General features: G+C 38.9%; 1 protein-coding gene across 1 annotated transcript in view; it reads left to right on the top strand.

The window, feature by feature from the left end:
* Positions 1-17,375, top strand: part of LOC124715438 (zinc finger protein 62 homolog) — a 116,818-nt gene extending 99,443 nt beyond the window's left edge. Inside the window, exon 7 of the mRNA XM_047243097.1 lies at positions 16,988-17,375. Coding sequence (XP_047099053.1) covers positions 16,988-17,143 — 156 coding nt within the window. The 3' untranslated portion in view covers positions 17,144-17,375. The remainder of the gene's footprint in view (positions 1-16,987) is intronic.
* The last annotated feature ends 2,117 nt before the right edge of the window (positions 17,376-19,492 follow it).

Here is a 19,492-nt window from a genome sequence, read left to right as displayed (position 1 = left end):
GAGGGGTACATAGTTGATATTGATGAACAAACAAAGATTCTTTAAGAAAAACAAAAATGCCCATTACTTTTTGATCACACCATGTATGCATGTAGTGGTGTCGCCCGGTGGTGACTGTTTGCTGCTGAGCCTGCGGCCTGGGATTGTACTTTGTAGCTGTCCATATTCTGCCATTGCACAGCCGAGTTGACTCAGTTTGTTTTCTGGTCTTGAGTGGTTAGTGATTTGGAACTGTTGTATTTCTATATTGATTTAACTACATCCCAGACTTGTCAGTGCTTCGTTCACATAGTGAACTCTGTCTGTTGTGGACTTACAGGAATGCTTGTTCACTTCCCTGTTGTTTGGTGTACCCACCAGAGCAAGTGACAATAAACAGTCTGCCTGTGCCACACAGGATAGAAAAAATGTTTTCTTTAATGATTACGTTTGTTGCTGTTTAGGGGCTGAGTGGATGAGCCTGATGCAGTAACAGAGGTTTCTGTTTTATGCACAGTATTTAGTTTCTGTTTTTCATGTACTTCTATGAAGAAGAAATTGTATCAGTGTATTTTACTGTGTAGGCACGTGTTTACTAATTTATCCTAAGTTTTGCATAAATCTTAGTTCATCAGCTTTGTGTGAGCTGAATTTGGAGAATAATAAAAAAGAAAATCAGAAGTACATAGCGTAATAGCAAAACATAAATTGCACCCAGTGACTTCTTAGTGTTCCTTTATTTATAAAGATGGATAGGGACTGCACCTGGTGTGTGCGATGCGGGGAATTGGCCACTATCCATAAATTTCTGAAAATGTGTTGGCCACAGTTGACAGGCTTCAGGCTGCTGTGCCCTAGCTGCAGTGGCATTGAGAACCTGGGAATAATTCTTTGGCACCTCTGCTGCTACGTCTTCTGATTCATGCATCCAGGCCAGTCAGCACTTACCTGGCAGTGATTGGTCAACATTGGTGGGGTTGGCAATTTCTAGACCGAAGGTACAAGTGAGTATTAGCTTCATGAGTGTCCCCTTATGTCTTAAAAACAGGTTTGAGGTGTTGCCTACTGTTGAAAGTACAACTAACCCACCACAGGATGCCACACTGTTGGGACTGTGGCTGATCTTCATGAGAGGTCTGGATGAGCAGAGAGACTGGAATTACTTATCATTGGGGGGGGGGGGGGGGGGGAGGAATAATGGGCAGGTTGCAAGTGAAAGCCAGTGTCCACTGTCCACTCTGATTGGTGGGAGCCTATGCCCTATATGTGTAAGAGGCTCTGCTGGCAGCAACTGAGCATGCTGGGTGCACCAGCTACAAATCATGGCATGAATGATGGATACCACCTGGATTCAGAGGCAGTCCTCAGTTCCTAAAGGTAGCTAACTGCGGTGGTGAAGACAGGCAGACTCACCCAAAGGATAGAAGCAGAGTTGTCATTTTACAAAATATTTCCCAGAACCAATTGATTGTAGTGAAATGCAGAAAGATGTGCAGAAGATCAACACTTGGTGCAGGGAGACGCAGTTGACCCTCAACATAAACAAGTGTAACATATTGCATATACGTACACAGAAAGACCCATTATTGTATGATTACACCAATTACAGGACAATCACTGGAAGCAGTTACTTCCATAAAATATCAAGGAGTATGCATACAGAGTGATTTAAAGTGTAACGGCTATGTGAAACTAATCACAGGAAGGGTAGGTCCCAGACTGAGATTCATTGGATGTTTCTCTTTTGTTCAACCAATACTTGAATATTGCTAGTCAATATGGGACCTGTACCTGATAGGATTGACAGAGGAAATAGGGGAGATACAAAGAAGTGCAGCAATTTTATTATAGGAGTATTTAGTAAGGACAAAAGTCTGATGTAGATAATCAACCAACTCCAGTGTCAGATGCTGCAAAAAGTGTGGCAGCAGCACAATGTGGTTTAATGTTAAAGTCCCAAAAGTTTACATTCCTACAAGAGTTAACAAGTTTGTTTTCTTCTACGTATATCTTGTGAAAAGACCATGAAGATGAAGTTAGAGAGATTTGAGCCCACATGGAGGTGTACCAGCAATCATTCTTCCTGCAAACCATTTGGATCAGGAAAGGGGGAGGGGGTCTTAGTGGTACACAAGGTAACTGCCGCCACACACCACAAGGTGGCATGCAGTGTATGGATGTAGATGTCATGTGTTCATACCGTATTTACTCGAATCTAAGCCCCACCTGAAAAATGAGACTCGAAATCAAGGAAAAAAAAAAATTTCCCGAATACAAGCCACATCTGAAATCCGAGACTCGAAATTCAAGGGGAGAGAAAAGTTTTAGGTTGCACCTCCAAATCGAAACATAGTTGGTCCATTGTAATATGAGACACAATTTAGGTCGAATGAATGACGTTACAGCTACAGTAGTTTGGTTCGAGTAGTAAGCTTAGCAGTTAAGCTTTACCAGGTAGCCATTGCTACGCGTCAGGCCCTCCGTCCGTATTTATATGGGTACCCTTCCTTTTTCACGTGCTTCGTCTGGTTTGAATTGATTGCTTATTTTTCTTTGATCCGATAAGTGCCGTTCTCTTTGTTATAGGTGTTTACGTCACTCTAAGCTGAAAATGCATTACTGTACTGTGTCATGCACTGTTTGTCGCATTCTGATAATGAGTGTTTATGGCCTGTCACCGCTCGCGGCATGGCTTGCTTTTGTTACTAACACTGATGCTTTCTTTGACAATGATCAACAAGAACCAAATAATAGACTGCGTATGATAGAAGATGTTCTGAATGAGAGTTTAGCGATAATTTTTCTCCGTTTGAAAATCTTTGCAGACGCCTCTTTAGTACATAACATTCTGCAAAGAAATTAGAGTCATCTTAGATTTCAAAATCTAGTCAAACGCTGTGCTTCATTTCTGACCATATCACTATTAGGCATAAGAATAATATGAATATAAACATGAGATTATATGTATATTCTTCCGTGTTTGCTGTTGTCTCACTCTAGTTTCGTAGTTTATTAGGCAGACAGGATTTAAATGAGATAGCAGCAAACACGAAATAATGCATGGCAAAATGTTTATATTCATATTATTCTTATAGTGAAGAGAATACTGCATGTGATTCACAATTCATTAAAGTTCCTATTAGCAACCATCTCTTCTTACAGGTAGAAAAAATTAAGAACGTAGGATTTGTCATATTGACAAACATCCCAAACAGTCTTGCCAGTCGGATTTTCATAGTACATTGAAATGTTGCTACATTCGACGATGAACAATACAGAATTTGTATTTACTTCGTTGGATAATGTATGAAAATGCAGTGGTCGAAACTCGGGGCGGAGAAAAATTCTCGTCTTCCACTTTTTTTTTTTTACTGACGCAGAGGTTTTGATGTCAGTATTTATCTTTGTGCCTGCAAAGCGCTACATATATTAGACGGCAGAATTTAGTTGTGGCGGTACCTACCAACATTTTTCAGAACTTCCGCTTACTTTGCACTCGATTCTAAGCCGCAGGCAGTTTTTTGGATTACAAAAACCGGAAAAAAAGTGCGGCTTTTTTCGAGTAAATACGGTAGTTTTGTTGAAATTTTTCAATGCAATTCAGGGTGAAGATGTTGTCATTTAAAAAATTAATGTTTCTTTGGTATATTGCTAAAATGCATGAATAGAGCCCAGGACAACAGAAAGATAGAATCAACTTTTCATTAAGGCACCTCATTTGCCCACAAAGGTGCATTTATAGTGAGAAAAAATGAGGGATTTGAAGTACAACTTGTTGGAACATTCAGCCTGTCAGCCTGGATTGGAAACCTTTGATTTTCACTTATTCCCACATTAAAAAAAAAGACACCTGTAGACTGACAATTTGGAGACATTTCAGAATCACACTTCAGCAATGGAATCCGCTCACTGGATGACACTAGGTAGTAGGAAAAGTCTCATCAAAGATAATATCAGAGACAAAGTACTGTACAGTGGCTTGTGGAATACATGGCGTAAGTAGAAATAGAAGCTCAGATAGAGCGTTGACATGGAAGAAATCAACTGTGTCCATTTCGAAGTAACCATCCTGGTATCTTTAGGGAAGCCACAAATACCTTAAAATTTGGGTAACCAGATAGGGATTTGAAACCACCTCCTCCTCCTCCTCCTCCTCCTCCTCCTCCTGAATGTGAATCCAGCATGCCAGCCACTATACTATCCTTCACAGTGTAAAATATCGAATATGGTGTATTGTTTTAAAAGGGAATACATTAAATATAAGTTCAATTGTTACCTAATAAGCAAATTTTCATTCCTATTCCAGTAATTGTCACCATAAATATATATAAAAATTCAATTAATAATTTATACGCTAATAATACTACAACAATTGGAATTGTGTATACATTTCCAGTTGTAAATTTTTCTGGAACACTAAACGGAAGAAGTGTGGGGAGTGGAGAAAACGAGTTCCATCAGGCATATGGACTACCACTCGGAGAAGACTGGTGCTGAAGAAGTAATACTCCCTCACATAATGCAGCTACTAATCCTATGCATTATGCTTTGCTCCAAGCATATATCCTTACTGGGAAGTGCTATATTTTTTCTCAATAAGGAATATACTAGGAAATGCTTCCTTGCTCATTCTGTATATATTAAGCCTAGCACAATGAAACATTGCGTACATTTTTGTTACAAACAACTGTTAAATTTTTGTGGTTGGCAATAGTTAGGCACAAAACACTTGTGGCTTTAAATGTTCCCTCTTCTATTGATTCAGGCCAAGGGGAGATGAACAATAAAGAAACATTCACAAATGGTGCACATATACTATTCTCAAGTCACACCACTTTACTGTTCTTTCTTTGCTAGAGTGATTACATAGATTGTACTCTTTCGTCTTTAAGACTTACTTAAAGACCATTGAAAATTTATTTCATCTGATACTGGAGATTATTTTAACAATAATGTGAAAAAGATAGATTGCTACTGACCAGATATATTGTTGTCATGTATTCCCCTGTAAAATAATACACCATGTTCAATATTTTCCACTGAGAGGGATAGTATAATGGCTGGAATGCTGGAGTGACTATAAGGAGGAGTAGGAGTAGGAGGAGGAGGTGGTGGTTTCAAATCCCTAGAGAGGAGCAGTCTATCCTTTTCATATTTTTTCATTATACCATCCTGGATTTTCCATTGTTTGGAGATTATTTTATATGTATATAGCACAATTTTGTGATGTAGAGTTCGTGTGCAGGTCTCTTTTGAGTATCATTCCAATTTTTAGTTTGATAGTAATGAACTTGTGGTTTCAGTGCTAAAAGTTTGCTTTATGAATAAAATTGTGGTAGATTATGATTGTAAATTACTTAAAATGTGCGTTTGTTAGTAAGAGCATTCTTTATTCTACTACTAATTTTTGAAATTTGAATGACTGTTTCCGTAAAACACTATTTCCCTGGAACAACTGATTGTATCTTAGTCACATTTGTGTATATCAGTAGTAACCTGATAATACTCTTTTAGTATTGCAACAGTCTCTTAACATTCGTAAAACAATGTATTTACTAAATCTTTTCTTGAATTGTTCCACATGTTTCTTCAGTCTTAAATAGCTCTCTAACCAGACACTCAGAAATTTATTGTAAGACATTTGCTCTTTATTACAACCCTCAAATTACAACAGTATATTATTTCTAGCTATTGTTCATATATTACTCATCCTTACTGCTTCCTTGCCGTTTACAACCATGTAATTTTCCCTAAGCAATCTGCTTCTTTTCGTGTCTTTGGATCTTCTCTTGTCTAACTCTGCTTCAATAAAAAAACTAATGTGATCTGTAAGTACTACTGTCCCCACTGTTGACAAGTAATGCGGTAACTTTATGTGCATAATTTCACGAATACATTCCTTCAAACAATTACTGATGCATACATTTCTTGTCACCTGTCATGTAGAGGGATCTCATTTTTTTGTGGAGATAATAAAATATTCATTGTGATTTATGTGCAGTTTGTGTTCTGGTACCTACAACAAGAATAGCATCTGGTGTCCTTGGTATCACATGGCTTTCTGGATTTATTAAACCTGTGTAGTAATTAAAAAACTGGTAAGTTTAATTGCATAGTGAGAACGAATTTTCTCTTGGTTTAGCGTTTCATTTTCTTACCTATTTTTAGGCACTCCAAGGATTTTTATTTTGCTTTACCACTACTCAGTGGTATAAAATCTGTTAAACAGTTGCAAACATGTTTACAGATGTGGTGTACAGATCCTGCACACCACAATGGAGAGTCATAAATCTTTGTGCATTTTGAAACTTATGTACACTTTGCTTCCATAATAACATCTTCAGTTTATGACTATCCACCTGCACATCAAATATTCAAACATTTCTTTGAAAACTTAATGCCATTCACCCTGTGAAAAACAAATTCTCTCAGAATGAGTAAATGCCAGCAGTAGAAAATATTTTTTGGTTTGTTTATGGGAAAAGAAACTGGGATCTAGGGTACAATGGTAGATAGGATAAAAAAGAAGATCAAAGTAAATCTTGCTTAATTATTCTCAGAATGTTTTTGTAAGAAGGTAGCCAGTGTTTAGAACTAAAATTTAATATGAGATATGTCTCAAAAGTACACATCAAACAGTGGAAAGTCCATTATTCAATAATAACAATATGGAAAGGATAAGTTGCTCCTCACCACACATAGGAGGTATTGAGTCCCAAACAGGCACAACAAGAAAGAATCGTAGAAATATTTTCAGCTTTCAGATAAAATCCTTTTTCAGAAGAAGAAAACACCCAAAAATAACTCATATATCCATGTCCACTATCTTGGGCCACTAAAGGCTAACTGCGAGTCCATCCGACATGAGCAACAATCTGGCTGGGATGGGTAGCAAGAACAAGGAAGAGGCGTGCGGTGGGGAGTGAAGGTGATAGCAGATGCAAGTGCTGCTCGTTAGAGAGTACAGGGATGTGGTGTGGACAGGATAGGGCTAGGGCTGCGGCTGCTTGGTACAGCATTGGATGGCTATGTGTGTGTCGGAGGGGGGGGGGGGGGGGGGGGCAGAGTAGGGAATAGGAAGTTACTATGTAGGTGCTTGGTATCTAGTACGTATGTGTTGATGGAATAGATCAGCTGCTTTCACATGTAGCCCTGACTTTGAAGGGTATGGAGATGCCAGTGACAGGACTGGAGTGTGTGGTAGTGGGACGTATGGGACACGTCTTGCATGTGGGCTCATACAGGGATGTGAGCCATGAGACAGTGGGGTTGGGATGAAAGGACAGTAAGTAGTAGGGAGAAGGATATTTCTCATTTCAGGATTGGATGAGATATATTCAAAACCCTAGAAGAGAATGTGACTCAGTTGGTCCAATCCTGGGTGTTGCTGTATCATTAGAGGAGGACTACTTTATGGCCAGACTGTGGGTGTGTAAGGGTATTAGGTAAGGAGGACAGGGCTCAGTAAGACCCTTATTTCGAGAGGGGCAAACATCATAGAGATGCAACGACATTGGGTGGCTAGAATGTATGAAAGGCAGTTTTTGGTGTGGAACAGGTGGCAGCTGTTGAAGTGGAAGTGTTACTGGTGATTGGTAGGTTTGATGTGGACGGATGTATTTATGTAGCCATCCTTGAGATGGAGGTCAACATTGTATAAGGTGGGTTGTTGGGCTGAGGAAGGCCAGGTGAAGTGGGTGGGGTAGAAGATGTTGAGGTTCCGTAGGGATGTGGCTAGGATGTCCTCACCTTTGGTCCAGATTTTGAAGATATCATTAACGAATCTGAACCAGTAAACCAGACGAGGGGTTTGGGATTCAGGATTGTTAGGAAGGATTCCTCTTGATGGCATGTAAATAGTTTAGCATAGGATGGTGCGATGCAGGTGCCTGTTGTTGAGCCATGGATTTGTTTGTAGGTGATGGCTTCAAAGGAGAAGTAATTAAGGTTTGAGGATATAATTGATCATGGTGACCAGATTGGAGGTTATAAGTTTGGAGTCAGAGAGACATAGGGAAGTAAAGTGTGTGGCACGGCCAGGGGAAATTGGAGATGGTAGTGTAGAGGGAGATGGCATCAACAGCGGCAACCAGGTTACTGTATGGTAAAGAAACAGTAACTGTGGGGAGTCTGTGGAGGAAATCTTTTGTGTTTTTTGTCTAGGAGGTTAAGTTATGGGTGAGAGGCAGAGGTGTTGATACACAAGGGCAGAGATTCACTCAGTGGGCACAGAACCAGCCATAATGGAACATCATGGATGGTTGGTTGGATTTATGTCTTTGGAAGCATGTAACAGATAGGAATGCTGAAATTGGTGGGGGTGCATGTGTAGTGACAAGCAGCCCCTCTCCAAATATGCTAAGGGTCTTACCGAGGCCTTCACAGACTAGAATTACCCTCCCAGCCCAGTCTAGAAACTGATCTCCCATACTTTGTCTCATCAGTCACCTACCATCCCCCACATACCCAGTCTGGCTGCAAAGAAGCACCTTGGACTGGAAAAAATGAATCACATTCTCCGCAAGGATTTTGACTATCTCTCATCCTATCCTTAAATGAGAAATATCCTCCTCCCCAGTATGCACCACCCAAACAAACTACACGGTATCTTTGTCCGTCCCCACTACACCCCTGCTCCCAACCTTTCGTCTTTCTACAAACTTAGTTGCAATCACTGTGTGGCATTCTACATGGGAATGACAACTGTCCACATGAATGGTACTTCCAAACTGTGACCGAGAGACGCCTGGACCACCCAGTTCTGAACATGCCACCCAACACTCTGTGCTACACTTTAATGGCAGCTTCACAGCCTCTGCTATATGGATTCTGTAGTGGCGTGGCAAGACAGCCAAGCCACTTGGAGGTAGCCGAAAGGCACGCGTTAAGCTCACGCAGATTGGCGTGAGGTCTGGAACAGTTAAGGGAATTCTTAGTAGCAAATAAAGTATGTAGTTGATGTAATACTTAACTTTAATCCATAATTGTAGAACATCGCTCTTGTTTAGACATGCTTCAAGATAAATATCAAATGTTATGGCGCCTTGCTAGGTCGTAGCAAATGACGTAGCTGAAGGCTATGCTAACTATCGTCTCGGCAAATGAGAGCGTATTTTTCAGTGTAGCATCGCTAGCAAAGTCTGCTGTACAACTGGGGCGAGTGCTAGAACGTCTCTCTAGACCTGCCATGTGGTGGCGCTCGGTCTGCAATCACTGACAGTGGCGACACGCGGGTCCGACGTATACTACCGGACCGCGGCCGATTTAAAGGCTACCACCTAGCAAGTGTGGTGTCTGGCGGTGACACCACAGATTCTTCCCAACCGCACCAGCTTATTTAAATTGTGCAGTTGGGAGCACTCTCTACAACCTATCCCTTATTCCCATAACCCCCTTGGCCGCAATATTTGCTAGTCCATGGCCTTCATCTCCCTGTCCTCTCCCTGCGCGAGCGCGCGCGCGCGCGCGTGCGCGCGCGCGCGCGTGCGCACACACACACACACACACACACACACACACACACCAGTACTACACACACTTCTATCCCAGCGGTGCACTTACGTAGCCCTTTTCTCTTCTCTTCTTCTTTTGTATTTCCTCTCCCTTTCCCCTTCCCCTCGACTGTTCCCTCCCTTCCTCCACTCTGCACAACATTCTGATGATGCACCTAGCAGCTTTATCCTGTCATTACCATATCCCTACACACTGCCACAGTTAGCACTAACATCATCCTCCAGCACTACCCTGCTGTCCATCTCCATCTCCTCCCAAGCCTTTTTGTTACCCCCACTACCCAGTGCAGCCAGAATGTTGCTCATGTCAGACACGATCACAGTCGAGCCATAGTGCCCAGTTGCAATTAGGGTTTCGTGTCAGGAGACAGTGGAAATGGGCGTGTGAGTTATTGTGTATTGTGTGACTGTGTGTGTGTGTGTGTTTCCTTCTTCTGGAGGACGACTTTGTGCAAAATAAAAGTATATTGACCACTGAGAGTCACAGTGCTCCCTGGAATGGGCCCAAGAAACTTATATGAACCCATTACCAAGGGTGCTCAGGTTTCAGCGATATGCGGGGGGGGGGGGGGGGGGGGGCACATTATTCCAGGTGTAAGCATTGCAGGCTTTTATTGCTCTCTTAATGGTAATATCTATTCCAAGCCATTAATGCCTCTATCATTGCCAACCATTCAACATTTCTGCATTGTTCAAGTGGCTCAAAGCACTATGGGAATTTCTGCATGCCATGATATCCTCTGCTGTGAGGTGTAGAACAGCTAGGACACGTGGGGCTGGGTCCAGAGTGGAATCATGATTCAACGTTCTTGGTCCTCCGTTGTTAACAGTATGATACCATGTATGATGATAGACAGTGATGCAGTGAAATACAGTTTTTGTAAGTAGAGTCTGTTTCTTTATTGGGGTGTTCTGGGCAACCCAGCTGTACTGAAACAATACCTTTCAAAGGACTTCCACCCTATAACTGTTAGCGCCTCAGGATTGATGATTGGTCTCAGGAGTGCTGATTTGGAGTCTGTCAAAGATTTGGTGTAGGTTGTTGTTTGTTATGAAAGGCGCAGTCTCATGTCTGCCAGACTCATTTTCAGCGTAAGTGGGCAGACAAGAAAGTGCTGCCTTTACATGCTGATTGGGGGTCAGTAATATACAAGGCTTGGAACTTAAATAGTGGCAACTATTTATTCTCAATTGATACAAAAGAGTCGCATGTTTGCGCCTGTTGCTGTCCTTCAAAGTAGTCACCAGCGTTGTGTAGAACCCATTGCCAGCGATGTGGAAGGCATAGTATACCGTTAGCAGAGCCTGTTCTGTTGATGGTGTGAATGGAGCAGTCTAAAGTTATGATGATTCTTGTGTACAACTGTGATGGTGGTATCCTAACACATTACGTTCCTCTATGGCAGACCGTCAGTGTACAGTATTACTGTTCATTTTCGGAGCAACACCTGCAGCCGGCTTTGCAAAAGAAGTGGCGATACTTTCTGTACAACCCACCCATCGTTTTGCACGACAATGCACGGGCGCATACAGCGCAAGCTGTGGCTGCCCTGTTTGGGCAATGGGACTGGGAAGTACCATACCATCCACCATACTCCCCGGACTTAAATCCGTGTGACTTTGATTTGATTTCAAAGATGAAGGAACCACTTCATGGCATTCACTTCAGAACTGTTCCAGAGATTTGGCAGGCAGTAGACCACTCCATTCGCACCATCAGCAGAACAGGCTCTGTTAACGGTACACTACGCCTTCCAGATCGCTGGCAACAGGTTCTACCCAATGCTGGTGACTACTTTGAAGGATAGTAACAGAGGCAAACATGTAACTCTTTCGTATCGGTTGTGAATAAATAGTTGCCACTATTTGAGTTCCAACCCTCGTATATTGCCATGTCATAACCACAATCAAGTCCAAATCCAAAACCAGGGTCATCAGTGAAGCACAAAAACATAGCACTACAGGTACATTTGTTACAGACATACACATAGACAGAACAGAACAGAACTGACCTGACTCCTGGATAATGAGTGCTACTATTTGCACAAACATCAAATATTCCAGACTATGCAAATTCTGAGAGTGTGATAAATACTAAATAACAAATATTTGCCCGTGATTGTATTTGAACTGGTGATGTGCAGAATACCAACCAGTGATGTTAACCACCACTCCATGTTAGATGTAGCTCAGCTCGCAGTAGTATTACAACTAATTGGTAATGTATAAGGCCCACCTTTGCAATAAATGAACAGTTTATCCAGTAGCTTAGAAAGCAGACCAAGCTTGATGATCAGGTGGTTTATGACAGGGTGAAATTTATTGCCGTGCAGGAAAATGTGGAATTTCCTTATCTCACAGATAATGACTAGGGCTTCTTTTTCTGTATGAGAATAATTTAGCCCAGGCTGCTGTAATTTTTTGAATGCAGAGGACATTGGCTGTTCCCTCTAATCTGCATTTATATGTAAGAGTATATGTTCTTATGCTGTACTGCAAAGTTTCTGTTACCATTGTTACGTGCTTACCAGGGATAAATGTCATCACAAAGATCAAATGTCATTTCTTAATTTCATGAAACCTTGCTGACACTGGTCAGAATATGTGAACTTCACATCTTTATGACATCACATGCTCTGGTGTGTGTTTAAGCACATTCTTACTGAGAATATGGCCCAAATATTTTATGCTGAGTGAAGAATGCTTGCAGATTGGCTACATGTTAATTGCACATTGGTTGGACCATATGTTACCATACTATCAAAGTAATTTGCACATTTTGGGATTGTTGGTAGAGAACACAAGAAGCCACAAATACTATTAAAAATTTATTTTAATGCCACTACCTGTTTTGACATATCGTGTCCACATCAGATAGCCATGCTTGTTTAATAAAAGTGATATGTTCATCAGCAGTATGCTGTCCTCCCCTGCAGTTTGTTCTAGTGGGTGATGTTTCATATCATTTTGGTCTTTACACATTTTCAAGATAAAGCACAAAGTGTTCAAATCTAAAATGTGTATACATACTACATAAATGACAGTGGCACACAACATTTCACAATATTCCTCATATCAGTTGCAGTTCCACCTGTTATAAGTATTTGTAGCTGGTTGCATTCTCCACCAACAACTCTAAATTGAAAAACACACACAGAGTTTCAACAGGATCGAGAATGGCAGTTTGAACAGTTTGGAACACCCTGTATTAACTGCTCAAGATAGTGCTGAAAAACTGATGAGGCACTTGCAACCCTGAGCAGAAATGAGTTGTATCTGTATGTACTGAAAGTCATGTTAACAATGACGTTGTTAGATTGTTCTTCCAGTGGAAGCTGCATGTAGGCTTTGGCTGGCTCAATCTTTAAGAAAGCACTAGCCCCCAGCTTATTTAGACAATAAGTCCTCTGGGCATAGAATCAGATGTAACTCTATGCTATGGCATTGAAATCATTGCATATGCAGATATATTCATTTGGATTTTTATTGATACTGTTGAGGTTCTCATTGGTTGGTTCTGTAACTTTCCTGCAGCCTGGCCAAGTTTGAATTTAACTGTATCCTACGTATTACCAAATGAAAAGACAGTAGACTCTAAAGGTACTTCAGTATCAGATTTTCAATCTGGATTATATGAATGTTTATAAACTGAATGTGTTGTGTACTACAGCTGAGCTAACTACTAAAAATATTATTCTGTGAGACACTTGATTTACACTGATTTGTCTCCTCCTGGGAGCTGTTGGCCACTGTATGATTTGGCTTGCCACTGAACTTTTTGGAGTCATGTGGCACCAGGGATCGGTTTGTCTACCAGTTAATTAGTAACACTGCTGTTCCTGTGCCCACTTGGCACTTGGTTACTTACATTTAATTCCAGCGGAATCATCAGTCAGGTTCATGATTCACGTATTGGCATGTCCAGCTTGATGACATTAAGTATCTGTTTTTCCCTGATGACATTGCTGCCATCAGACAGTGGCTTGTGACAGGTGCTGCACTCCACCTCATAATGTCGACACTATTTACATTCATGCTCAGTATAGAAGTTGGGGAAAGATTTACATTATTTATAACTATGGAGGGAGAAGACAGAGCTGAGAAGCGGCAGCTATGATGGGCTGCATTAGCTGAGGCCCATTGATGATTTATGAAAATGATGTTATACATGTACGGAAAATGACGTAATGAAATTGTCACTTTCCAACTGAGATAGTAATTTTGTGTAGAATGTATGAAGATTCTGAGAAAAAATTGTACTATCTTGATACTTAGATGGTAAATTATGAGAATTCGTTATCAACATAGGTACAAAAAGGTTAACAAGCTTTAACGCCATGTGCACTGTGTTGATAAGGTAATATTTTGATTCCAGTGATCCATTGAAAAATCAATCCTGTCTGGATATCTTAGTCTGCATTTGCTATCCTGTTTTTGATTTTCAAATGCAGTCTTCAACTAAGACACTGTTTTATGCATGTAACATTCACATACTTCTGCTGATAAACTGTAGGAAACTGCTGTTACTTTTAGTTAATGTGATATTTGTGCAGTTAGCGTAAAAAGAATGTTCATTGAGTTATATGTCTTTTAAAAGTCACAGGCTTTACACAACAGTATAGTATAAAATTCAAGGAGTTTCAGAGATGGCATTACTTGCACAAAAGTGGTGAAACATGCTTCATAATGCTGTACTATTTCAGTGTGATAAACTTTCGTAAAATTAGCAACTGCTCTTGCCAGGTTCTTGTCTGATTTTAATCAAAGGTTGTGGTTGGCTGTTTTGGGGCCGGGGATGAATTAAAGGATGTTTTAATGGTTTTTGTAAACTGATGTTTCCAAAGTCTGATATAGAGTCTTATGTGAAAAAGTTAAACCCATCTATCAATGTCTCTGTTGTAAATGTTTTTATCTAAAAACAAACAATGGAAACTCTGCTTGAAGTATCAACAATGTAGGGAACATAGATTGCTACTTACTGTAAAGATGATATGTTAAGTTGCATACAGGCATAGTTAAAAGACACTTACACATAAGCTTTCAGCCACAGCCTTCGTCAGACACACCATTCATTGACACAAGCAAGCACACCTCACGCTTGCTTGCGTGAATGAATAGTGCGTGTTTCTCTCTCTTTTTCTGGTGAAGGCTGTAGCTGTAAGCTTATGTGTTAGTGTCTTTTAATGATGCCTGTCTGCAACTTAATGTGTTATTTTACAGTGAGTAGTGATCTATGTTTCCCTACATTGTTGTTTCTAGGTAAAAGTATTTTTTAAATATACTAAAACGCACTTTTCATCACTTTGCTTTTGTCCAGTTAATACAATTCCAGAAAATGTTTTCTGCTCAAGTCACTCACTGTTGTATAAAAATAAACTCAAGGTCACTTCAGAAGCAACTGACTAATTTTATTTTATCTACAGTGTTCTTTCTAATTTTGTAATGTTGTAATTCTACTGACGATGCTGTTGGCCAATGCCCACCTTCTCAAAATCGCAGACTTGTGCCACACAATCATCTAATGGCCAGTTCTGTGTTTCCTTTACTTACTGAGTGTGACTGAAGGGGGAAAGTATGTCTCACACTTTACATTTTATGAAATTACATAGTACTTTGAAAGAACTAGTGATGACATTTGTACGTGTATTTTAATACTGTTATCAGACAATTATTAGGATGCTTTACCTTATATCGTGACTGATCATGAAACACGGACAAGAGGCTGAACCCACCCCATGAGATATCTCAGCCAGCAGTGCCATATGGTATTTACATTTTTTACGTGGATTAAGAAATATTCAGTGTCTAGTTAAACAGCAGTGCATACCATAACACGATAAAATGTTCATCAGAGCTGAAGAAGTTCAGACAAACAATTTGCCGAAAAATCGCAGCTATTGTGTTGAAAGAACAGAAAGGTTTGCTGTTAGTTAATTTCTTGATGCCAGGAACATATGAGATGTACTGCTAAACATTTTCGGAACTGAGATCTACCATTCAAAACTGACTACATGTGAAGCTGAGATTAGAAATTGTTTTGATGCCTGGCAGTGCTTGTTTGATACTGTCGTCTCTATTGTACAACTGGATTGAACCTTTTAGGCTGTAACTTTTGAGACAACCTCTCCTTACGTCCTTAGTGTTGCAACATGTGTTGGAGACTTTGGTTCTGTTCTGAATTAACTGAAGTTGCAGAAGGCTGAACTTGTGCAGTTGGTTGAAGCTGTTTTCATGGTTCTGAAAGTGTCTGGTAAATAATGGTGTCTATATAAAGAAAGACTAAATGATGGTTTTTGTGAACTGCTAATTATTTTTGTATCTGCATCTGGAGTGATTTTTTTCTTGCCAGTCAAGTATTGTATTTGACCTATCTTATTAACTTTAAGTACGAAAGAAAATTAGAGTTAAATGCCATGTCAGTGATGTGGCTATTAGAGATGGACCATAAGCCCAGGAAATCTGCTGTCCCCTTCTCAAAGAAATCACCTTGGCATTTACCTTAAAGAATTTAGGGAAATAACGAGAAACTTAAATCTGGAGCTCTAATTCGGGATTTTACTGCCGCCATCCCAAATGTAAATCCAGTGTGCTAATCACTATGGCATCGCTCAGTTTCTTGCTTTTAACTGACATAAAAGAAAAGATATGATATAAAATGTCATTAAACCAGTAGTATTTTTTGATAAAATTTTTGTTGAAGTTGTCAATAATTGTCAAAGTAGAGAATGAACAGAGTAGAAGGTACTTTTGGAAATGAATGTAGCACTTGAATCACATGCAGAATGTAAATTTAGTTGTCAAAAGAAAGATTAAATGATGCCATACTGACAGCATTGTAAAAGCAAAGAATTGGACCTAGATAAATATAATTGTTCAGAAAAATAAATAGCAATTTACAACTTAATTTGGATTAGATCAAGGTTGTCAAATATTCTAAATTGAAGAAGGGGATGTGATAAAATGACTTCATTTCACCAACAATATTTTCTGTTTTCTGTAAATGACTAAACAGGGGTAAAGAAAAAATATGCTTCTATGAATATTATTGGAAACAATCACTGCACTGATAGCATTGTTTTCTACTCTTATAGAAACTGGACGATGCAGGAGAGGTGAAGAATCTTAGTTTTTCAAAGATGTTGTTATGCATTATGAAACGAGATATGTGTCCATCAATAACATGCTGATTACTTCCACATTTTATGTTTATGACAAAATATTAAATCAGAAAATAAACTTCTGCAGTTTTCTATTTGCAGAGGCGTTTATGAATATGTAAACATCAAATTCAGTTGTATGAAATACCATCTTTTTGTAAACCATATTTTCAACGATGTTATGGTTTTATTCCAAATGTCTGCAGATTTGTTCGTTGGATGAGACCATGGAGGGCTCAAAACGTATTATTTGTACCACAATTAACTTGTTGATGAGATTTGTACATCATTCCCTAGCCAATATTTTAGCCATGTTTCATGTTCTTTGTATTTTGACAGTTTCATATAAATCAGCATACGGGAGCACGACCATATCAGTGTCCCTACTGCCCTAAGGCTTTTGCCAGCTCAGGAAACTGCTTCTCGCATCGTAAACGTATGCATCCTATGGAAGTGGAGCGTGATAGAGAACGAGCAGCTCAGCTCATGAGGTGAGAGGAACACGTAAGGTATGGAAACAACTGTGACCTGCACACACCACAGTCCACTGAAGAAGTTTGACCAGTGGGGGCCCTAGGTATGATATTTAAGTTTCTGGTTTACCAGTGCTTTCCAGAACTATGTATACTTTGAAAGAACTCTTAATAATGGATACATTTAGTCTTTTACACCAGGCAGTGATGATCAGAGTGTATAGAAATAAATATTATTTGAATAGATGCTTTAAGTGTATCAAGAACAATAACAGATATCGTGTTCCCATCTGAGATATGATTGGTTTAGTGTTTTAACATATTTTACAAGTTTGAAAGAATAATTATTGTTCGGATGAAAACATTGTTATGTTACTTACCTCTGTATTTATATTTATATGAATGTGATTTTAACTGAGTTGCTTTGTTACTCCAGTTATTAACACCTAAAACTAGTTTATGTTTTGGGTGTTTAAGATATATTTTTATGAATAATTCACTTTTCTGAATTATATTTTTATCTTACTGCTTAGCTCCTTGAATGTTTAATGATTTGTGATTATAGAATAAGAATGTAATATTTTCATAGATGACAATCATATTTTATAACTCTGTAGGCAAAAGTGTTTTGCATATTACTGCTTTAGAGAGAAGGTACATATTAATAGGATCAGATAATGCAAATACCATAATTCATACAATTTATCATCTGAGTTTAGCTTAACCTTGTTGCAGTTTTAGTTCCTATGAAATTTAGGAACTACGTGAAAGTAGAAACTGATACCGTTTCTCAGTACTATTTTTTTGCCTCTGAATGCTAATAATTAAATAATAGGTCCCAATAACCCACACTTCTGCAGTCACCTATGTGAAGAAATTGGCATGAGATAAGCCCAACAACATAAATTTTGCCACATTTTTTTTGTGCTCAAAATGCTAGTGTCTCTTAGCAAACCAAATTTTCTTGCTAATACTTGGTAAACGTTACTGTTAAGTTCAAAACTGATAAGCGATAGCTTAATTGGAATCTACAGGGCTAGCTCCAAGAAATGCATCTCAGGTCATTATGAAATTCTGCATTTATCAGCTTTTTGTGTATGGTTGGGCAGCTCTGAATTTGCTCTTCAAGGTGATTAATGAGGGAAATACTTTTTCATTCATGACTTCTCTCTTGTTTCTTAATATGTTGAGTCATTTTGTCTGCAGAGTTAAATACTCTTAGTTATAAAGGTATTGTATTTTGTTATGTTCCATTTTCAAAATTCCTGCAGTATGTTTTGTGTTTGTAAGCATACAGCTATAGATTTGTAAATATGCAGATGTAGATGCAGTGAAGTACAACTCAATGATATCTTAATAGATTTCAGGAAATTAAAAAAAATACACCTACCTCCATTTTGTTGTCGACTGTGTGTCAAGAATGCAACCATTTTAAACATGCAATAACTTAGGTACACTACCTCCTCACTTGCATTTATCACATCTGTGAGACTGCTCTAGAAAATTTATATGGTACTTTTGATGTTGGAAATGTGGTTTTGTTTATGTGCCAATATATTCTTAGTCATTACATACTGTAATTGTAGCTGCCATGTATCTTTAGTGTATTTATTGATACACTCATTTGAACAATTGCAGTAGTTCAAGAATATTCTTGAACAATTTTTTGTGATAATCACCTTTGTCTCTATAGTGCAACAAACTTAATTGTAATGGAGTAAAAATTATGTTCATTTATTTAGTGTGGTAAAACACTAAAAAAAAAAAAGCAGTTCTGGTCTTCAAACACTAAGTTGAAGCTTTGTGCTTAGTATTGTACTTAGCATGTGGTTATGAAGAAATTTTTGAAGCATGTGGTTATGAAGAAATTTTTGAAGCCTTTGATGAGCATTCTCAAGGAGGTCCATTGGTTTTAGATTATAAGGCAACAGTATTTGGCTTCAGGCTAGTGAAATTATGTTCCTAACGTAGGTAATTTTTGCTAATATTAGTCTTATCGATTAGATAATCCAGTTTTACGTTAAGTTCAACTGATTTTGCTATGAATTAAAATAGGATTGGATGAATAATATATCTTATTTTAGTATTTTATTCACCTTCAGCAACTATAACTGAATAAACCAAAATAATCAGCAACTGGCTGCACAAAAGAAATTCTAATTTCCTTAACCGGTTTAAGGTGCTTAGTGCCCTTCTTCTGAAGAAGGGTGCGAAGTGCTTAAAACCACTGAAAGAAATTAGAAATTCTTGTATGCAACTGGTTACTGATTATTCTGGTATACAAATAATACAGAGAGTAAAAATGAGCAACCATTCACCTTATAGCTGAGGTGTTAAGTAATCGATAATTGTACAAAAAAGATTTTTCAAA

The sequence above is a fragment of the Schistocerca piceifrons genome, chromosome 1 (assembly GCF_021461385.2).
Source record: "Schistocerca piceifrons isolate TAMUIC-IGC-003096 chromosome 1, iqSchPice1.1, whole genome shotgun sequence".
In the NCBI taxonomy this organism is placed as follows: Eukaryota; Metazoa; Arthropoda; class Insecta; order Orthoptera; family Acrididae; genus Schistocerca; species Schistocerca piceifrons.
Note: the sequence above shows the minus strand (reverse complement) of the source record. Positions and strands in the feature narration are given on the sequence as shown.